Source organism: Gekko japonicus, unplaced genomic scaffold, assembly GCF_001447785.1.
Source record: "Gekko japonicus isolate JY-2015 unplaced genomic scaffold, Gekko_japonicus_V1.1 scaffold94, whole genome shotgun sequence".
In the NCBI taxonomy this organism is placed as follows: domain Eukaryota; kingdom Metazoa; phylum Chordata; class Lepidosauria; order Squamata; family Gekkonidae; genus Gekko; species Gekko japonicus.
In genome coordinates, this window is record NW_015174274.1 from 766,088 (window position 1) to 774,419 (window position 8,332).

General features: G+C 39.8%; 1 protein-coding gene across 1 annotated transcript in view; it reads right to left on the reverse strand.

Moving 5' to 3' along the window:
* Nucleotides 1-1,725: 1,725 nt before the first annotated feature.
* Nucleotides 1,726-8,332, reverse strand: part of C1QL3 (complement component 1, q subcomponent-like 3) — an 8,483-nt gene continuing 1,876 nt past the window's right edge. The window contains exon 2 of the mRNA XM_015423745.1: nucleotides 1,726-1,974. Coding sequence (XP_015279231.1) covers nucleotides 1,795-1,974 — 180 coding nt within the window. The 3' untranslated portion in view covers nucleotides 1,726-1,794. The remainder of the gene's footprint in view (nucleotides 1,975-8,332) is intronic.

Below are 8,332 nucleotides of genomic sequence, written 5' to 3' on the forward strand. Positions count from 1 at the left end.
GACAAATGCAATTGCATATCTGGTTGTGGTAATGATACAAGGTCTTGATTTTGTGATGTTGCAGTAGTACAGTTTACCAGCACACCCCCTTCTAAACAAATGCTGGCACAACCCACACTCTAATTAGACTACAGGAATGCTTTACTACTCTTTACATAATTATAAAATAGCCAGGTACCAACATTCGATCTTTGTCACATGACTAAGGCTTCTTTCACCCACTCTCTCTCACACCAAGATGCATGGAGGTGACTTCCTGAAGTACTAATCTGTGCAGCTGCCGCATGTGCAGATACCATGACTGCAAGGCCAGGACTAACTGGTGGGTTTCTACTGTGATACTCTGCTCAGGAAAAGTGCTGCGGGGGGCGGGGGAGATCAGCTCTACTTCCTCAGTTCTGGTATTTACTCAGGTACCACAGCACCTGGTATTTACTCAGGAAAGGCGCTCCCCTGCAGTTGTGCATGTGTGTGGACAGGTTCCAAGAAATTGAAGTATGGGTTTAGTTGCCAATTTATGGAGTAAGGCAAATGGGCTGCAATTTGACAGCACTTTGGTGGGGGACTCCTGCTTCTATCAAGAAACGGGGCAGCAGGACACGGTGCTATTCAAGTGCCCATATTTACTGTATTTCACATGAACCGACAGCTTTTATTCACGGTTGTAGCAGAAAATGCTGCAGTTGTGGGCACTGTCATGATAATGGAAAACATGCTCATGACACCAGGGACAGGCGGTAACTTTGTTAAATAAAGACCTAGAAAGGCAGAGGGGAGGTAGTGCCTCTGTACACTTCATTAGATGGTTTGTAATAATAAAGCATCAAATTATATACCAGGTGAAAATAGCAAGCTGTGTTAACTAGCATCGCTGAGGTCAGTATATGGTGTTTTTAAATCTAAATTGGATCTTTTACTGAGTTTAACAGTCTCCCACTTTCCTCTCTCTCGGCTTCCTGTTACGATAAACAGAGGCTCAGAGGACTGTGTGCACGGTGAGCTCTTGCTTTGTGCAGGCTGCTCATCCATTTCCAATCTGTCTGTGTACACGAATTTGCACATGCATTTTGCTTCTTCTATTGAACTGAATGAGACAGCCTCATGGGGTGGCAGAGCTCTTCATGCACACTGGAGTAGATGTCTAAGAAATCAGGGGTGGCAGAACAAAACTGAGAATTAGATAGAACTGTACTAGAGTAATATGAAAACCTGGACATGCACCCACAAACAATGAGGTTGCAGCTAAAAGCCTGGAGTAGGAAATTTTCTATTTCTAGGTAAGGGGAATGGATGTACAAATAATTCCTTCAGTGGGATTAAGCAGAATTCAGTTACATCTTCCTTTTATTGTAAAATGATTCCTCACCACATACTATGAGTTGGCTCCACACGCATCATTGTTAGCAGGTAAGTCACAAAGACCAAAGCTGATGGATGAATAAAAGCAGCAAGATCATAGCACACCAAAGTATCATATACGCTTGAGAAATAATTCAGTGCTTAAAGGTTTTTTTTCCTTATAAAAGTTGTGATCTATATAGGACTTCATTCACATGGACACTAACAACAAGGAGTATTTTGCTTTGGCGATAGTGGGTCACACATCTGCTTAACTTGCTCTATTTTTTAAAACACTTTCTCTGGGTTGCACAGATGTGAGTCAGGTAGCATTTTGCCCCATTAATGAGGTGTCTACAGCCAGTATCCTCTGGGATTCTTGTTCTGTTGACTTTTGCCACGTGAATCCATCACTTATGCTCAGAAGAATGTGATTTTAGTTTTTGATTCCTGAAATCAGTCAGCATAAATTATAAATCCAGAAAACGTGCTGTATTTGTTGTTGTTTCCTCCATGTGCTTTTCCTCCATCTAATTTTATGTAGACCTCATCTCCCGGTTCCAGGTGTAGAACGACGCTGTTACTGGCATAATCGTAGTTTTGATCCGCATCTTGAGCAATTGCGCTTGCTCGGACCTAAGGGAAACAGACATCCAAAGAATATTATGGTTTATCACTTCAACATACACCAGTACTTTGGCATGGAACTGGCATGCTGGCACCTTCAGATGCTCTTTGGGGCATAATTTTTGGTGGATATTTTCTTCAGCAATATAATTAGTTGCTGTAGATTTTCCGGGTTATTGATATATCACAGTAGACTACGACTGCAATCCTAAGGACACTTTCCTAGGAGTAAGCCAACTGAGTAATGTGTGACTTACTTCTAAGTAGACCTGCTTTGTATTACTTCCTCTACCATAGCAAAACATTTAAACTCAAGCCTGTCATCATTAGGCTGGATGTATAACCCCACCACCACTACATCTTCCTAATCCCCCAATTTTCATTTTGCCCTTCTAAGAAGCTTAGGGTGGCCTATATGGTGGTTCATTTATCTTCACGTTAGGTTGAGAGACTAATTTATCTTCACGTTAGGTTGAGGACCTTATTTATCTGACAGTATTTATCTCATACATTGTTCCTTCATAGAACTCAAAAGAGGCTTCCCTGGATGTCTACTATCCAGGGACTACCAGATCGAGGCCTGCTTGGTTTCAGCAAAACTGCTATATCATGTGCCACATATCCTGGGGCCTTTTAAGGATGAATGTGAACTCAAACTAGCACACACTCCTCAAAGTGCATCATTTTAGCTACCATACCTCATTGGTGTCCTAGCTTTAAACCAAGGTGGCAAAAAGAACTAGGAAACTAGTTCCATTGGCCCAAAGGGTCTTTAAATTGTTATTTCTTTATCTGTATCCCTGACTTTCAAAAGCAGTTTGTAATAAGACATGGATGAAAGTAATTCAAGAAGCCAAAGATATTCAGCTATCAGAAGCCCACTTTCTTAGCCTAAACAGTACTTTGGGACCCAGCCACTATTCAGAAGGAAATTTATACAAGTAGACGAACCTAACATTGTACTTGACTCCTATTGCTTAGGGTAAAAATCAGGCCTCTTACAATACAAAGCATGTAAGATTGTGCAGAGAAAGAATGAGCATGTAGAACTATTCCTTGATGCCTTTGTCATTGAGTCAATCAATTTTGCATCCTCACTGGTGTAATTTTAATAAATAAGGAAGCAACACAGCTCCCCGAAACAACTCTCTTTACACTTAATTTGCTTGGCTTAATAAAAACCATTCATTAAATATATGTCTATTTTCTCATATTTAGACAATCTTGAGTCCTTTATCATGCATCACGCTTAAAAGTTAAAGGTTTTGTTTGCATTTTAAATAATACTTTCTTGATATGATTGCCATATTAATAAAAGTTTGTAACTGTAGAAGCCTGCCAACCCAGAAATACATAAAGTCCAGTTCAATAGAATGTGATTTTAGTTATTTATTCACAATTCCTTTCCACTAGTAAAATCCATTACCTTTTTATTTGTGTACGATTTATGTTAGTGCAACAACATGTCATCTGCTTTGTCGCCTGTCTCTATTCCGTCACTCTTCAACAGAGCTGTTACTGATTTAGTGGTTTTGCTAACCTGAACTAAGAAATAATGCATGACTTGGCATGCAATATGCTGGATTCTTTTTTTAAATCTTTTTGAAACTGAAACAAAAGTACAGTAAGTCAAAAGATTTCCATGCCTGCCTTTCAAAAACATAAGTGATGGGTTTTCAGATTAAAATTTCATGTGGTATGATCCCACATTAATACAGAATGAAATGTTAACAATAGATAAGGCTATTCACCATGCTAGTGCTCATAGGGTATTATAAAGCTTAGAAATCACAGAAGCAGGAAAAACCCTGCTCTTCTGCATCATATAGGAAGGTTCAGAAAGGCTTAAAAGATTTGTAATTGCTTAACACATGTTCTAATTTAAGCTGACATGCTGTATAGTAATATCCAAGGCGGTCCTCTTTAGAGTCATGACTTCAGAAATATTATATTGTTTACTGAAGTGAACTGTCTTGACCACTCTTTAAGCACTACTTATCAATTTATAGCAAACGTCCTAAGGATTAATGACCCGCTGGTGGCATGGGTCATTCACCCCAGAAATATTCATCCCTAAAAATGTAACCTGATCTGAGTTCACTGCTGATGTTACAAACAGTAAAGATGAATATATACTTGGGTTTACTGAAATTATTACAGAATGAGTTGCAGTGAATTGGATTATGCTTTACTATATCTGCTTAAATTATTACTCATATTCTATTAGTACTGTATTTAAATGCTACATTTTGGATTTATGTAACATTTTATATCACAGCCAGTATGATTGTTGTTGTTTTCTGTCACCAAGTGACGTGAACTCTATTGGCTTTGGCATTAAATGTGCTTCATATATCATTATAAACAAACACTGTGTAAAGATAGCAGACCTACACTCCACAGCAATGGACACTGTCTGCACTAAAAGAATGATTTATCGATTGAGCTCCTAAAAATACTTTGCAGATTGCAGTCATTTTGTGAACAGCTACAATGCCTTGCAAATGCATTCACCTCAATCCCATTTGCGGTATGCTACCTTTATGGTTTCTGCTTCTTTTGTGGGTGGTGGCAGTAGCCATTGCAATTTCTTTTTAAAGCCCATGAGGACAGTCTTGGAAGAATCCCAGGTGTCTTGCTGTACATGTATTAAAGGTATCTCAAAATTAAACAATTAATGCAGTGTACATTGCATACGTTTCATGATTGCTCACCTCGTCGGGTTATAGAGGCGTACAGGGACATTAAAACTGCAAGCAAACCTATTATGTTATAGTCTCAGCACTTCTATATTTAAGCTGTCTAACTATTAAGGAAGGCAATGTGTTACATGGGAGTCCTTGAAATATTCAATATATGCTATTGAATGATATACAGGTACAACACGGTAATGTTTTCCTACAGTACAGGTCTGCTTCTGTGTGCTCTGTTTCCAAATGAAAATTCCCCTATTTTGTATAGAAAACTACTCTCACAGTTCATTAGTTGTCAAGATCAAATCTCAGTCTAATATATCCAATTCATTAAAACTGCTCCCTAATATTAAAAAAATGGCTTAAGGATTTCTTATGACTGCATAAATGTAATATGAATTCGGCACTGCACAATCAATATTTGTCTGTTCTGTTTGTGTAGTGTCTAAATTAAGCAATTTATAAATGTCTGGGATTATGTACTTAGACTGTCTTCAGGCTTATTTTAATATTTATGCTCATAAAGAAATGCCATGTGCTGTGTTGTGTTCTATTTTTATTTCCATCAAGTGTTAAAAAGAAATAATGCTTTCTAATAGGCAACATTATAAAGTTGTATTGTGAACTGGAGTGTGTGAGACCTGGCCAATTCCCTGTTGCTGTGTTTACTGTTGAACCAGTGTGGTCTCATCTTTAGAGGCACTATTTATGGTACGCTTTTGCTAATTTGATTAATTGCTACTGATGTCCCTGTAATTTCATTTTTACAGTACTTGTGAGGAACCATAAACAAAAGGTTAAGTGGCATATTAGATTAATTTACCAGCCTTTGATGGTTCCATCTGCGTTCCTGCCTGCAACACAAAACTGAAAGGACCTGAAAGACTCTCATCTGGTTATGGTACACTGGTATTCCCCAGTACCAACATTCAACAATTTCTGCTTCATTATTCCACCTTGGGGGGGGGGGGGGCAAAATTCCTACAGTCTGAAGTACTATATCTGGATGTGAAATCCCATGTTTCAGTTTTGTGGACTCTTGTTCAGTATACAAAGTACATGCTTACTGTACTTTGTAAATTAATGTTCAGAGAGCAAAGATTCAGTGTGGCCTGATTCTGGGGACTGTCTCTTAACATGACAACAGTAACCAACAAGCACTCTGAGCAGAATGTCATTTATTGCTCAGAACAGGGCCCAGTATGCTATTAGCATGACATAAATGCTTATTAATGAACATAAAATCTGTAATTCTTCCTAGATAAATTATTTGTAAAAACTACAGATTTGATTTGTAGCAGTTGTAGCAGCCATTCAAGTAAATTAAATGTTGATCGTCATGTTTGTGGAATTACATTTTATGATTGACTATGAACATACCTATAATGTTGTTTATACTTCATTCATAAACATTTTACAGGACTTTTATAGCAGCCAAGCCATTGCGAGTGCAAACTCCCAACTAATTTTTCTTGCATTTATCCATCTTGCTTACTCAGATAATGATGAGCGCAAACAATTATATGCACGTGCTACTGCTAAGTATGTAAGATGAAGATACAGATTTACAAGGGCCAGATCTCTGGGGACTGCTTGAGAGAGCCATGGTAAGCAAGCAATTGCAGCACCACTTAAGACTAATTAAAATGGATGGTTCCTGTGTCTTTTACACTACAGGCTCTCATGATCTCTAATGTTCGGCCTAGGAAAGATTGGGATAGGGGTGGAAGGTGCTGATGGCTCACAGAGCAAATCTGCCTGGTTTTGCTTTTGTCTGTTAGCCAACTATCCGAAAACAAAGGCAAACAATACTTTCTTTCAGTAGTATGCTAGTATCTCCTGAGTAATACCAGGGTGTGTGGTTCCTTCTCCCACCAACGCCCCCAGACAAAGCTTCACATATTTACTCCAGTCTAGATCCATTGATTTCAATTGGCTTAGACTGGAGTAATTCTGCATAGGAGGGGGGGGGGGGGGCAAAATTCCTACAGTCTGAAGTACTATATCTGGATGTGAAATCCCATGTTTCAGTTTTGTGGACTCTTGTTCAGTATACAAAGTACATGCTTACTGTACTTTGTAAATTAATGTTCAGAGAGCAAAGATTCAGTGTGGCCTGATTCTGGGGACTGTCTCTTAACATGACAACAGTAACCAACAAGCACTCTGAGCAGAATGTCATTTATTGCTCAGAACAGGGCCCAGTATGCTATTAGCATGACATAAATGCTTATTAATGAACATAAAATCTGTAATTCTTCCTAGATAAATTATTTGTAAAAACTACAGATTTGATTTGTAGCAGTTGTAGCAGCCATTCAAGTAAATTAAATGTTGATCGTCATGTTTGTGGAATTACATTTTATGATTGACTATGAACATACCTATAATGTTGTTTATACTTCATTCATAAACATTTTACAGGACTTTTATAGCAGCCAAGCCATTGCGAGTGCAAACTCCCAACTAATTTTTCTTGCATTTATCCATCTTGCTTACTCAGATAATGATGAGCGCAAACAATTATATGCACGTGCTACTGCTAAGTATGTAAGATGAAGATACAGATTTACAAGGGCCAGATCTCTGGGGACTGCTTGAGAGAGCCATGGTAAGCAAGCAATTGCAGCACCACTTAAGACTAATTAAAATGGATGGTTCCTGTGTCTTTTACACTACAGGCTCTCATGATCTCTAATGTTCGGCCTAGGAAAGATTGGGATAGGGGTGGAAGGTGCTGATGGCTCACAGAGCAAATCTGCCTGGTTTTGCTTTTGTCTGTTAGCCAACTATCCGAAAACAAAGGCAAACAATACTTTCTTTCAGTAGTATGCTAGTATCTCCTGAGTAATACCAGGGTGTGTGGTTCCTTCTCCCACCAACGCCCCCAGACAAAGCTTCACATATTTACTCCAGTCTAGATCCATTGATTTCAATTGGCTTAGACTGGAGTAATTCTGCATAGGATTGCAATGAAGATTTTGCATCAGATTTAGATTTGTGACCCCTATGTGCAGCTACTTTGGAGTTATCCCCATTGAGTACTGTGGCACTTCCTCTTGGACCCTGTATTGATTACTTGTGCTGGTATAACTATGTAGTGGGTTGCACTCATGTTACTGGCAACTGTTCACTTCATTTCCCTTTCTGAGAAGCCCTTTGTCCACAGAAGTCCTTCTTTTACAGGTTATTCGAACGTCCCACTCCAAGGCAAAGAGTTCATTTCCTTTTTGTAAAGGGCCAAAGAGAACACTTTGCCTTCCATCTCGACACAGGGAGGGGGGTGGAGAAATGGTTTTGGGGGAATCCTCGACATTGTCCTATATAAGAATACTGTGCAGGCATTCAATCCCAAACAGAAGTTCCGTCATGGTTTAAGCGGAGCACACCTCCTCGCAAAGGACAGAGGCGTGAAACACGAGAACAAGCAGCCCCTTCTTTAACCTTATCCGACACTCTCCCCCCTCCCGCCCTGAGGGCCCCCTGTGAGCGGGAACTCGCCCCCGGGAACCCGCGCAGAGAGCCGCCACCACACGGAAGCTTCCCGGAAGAGGCCGCCACGCGCGGGAGTCGCCTCGTCCAGCCCACCTCAACCAGGGACTACTGACACGTTGTTTGGCCCTCGCAACAGCAGCGCCTGTTAAGGACCGGGGGGGGGGGAAAGTTGCCCGCCC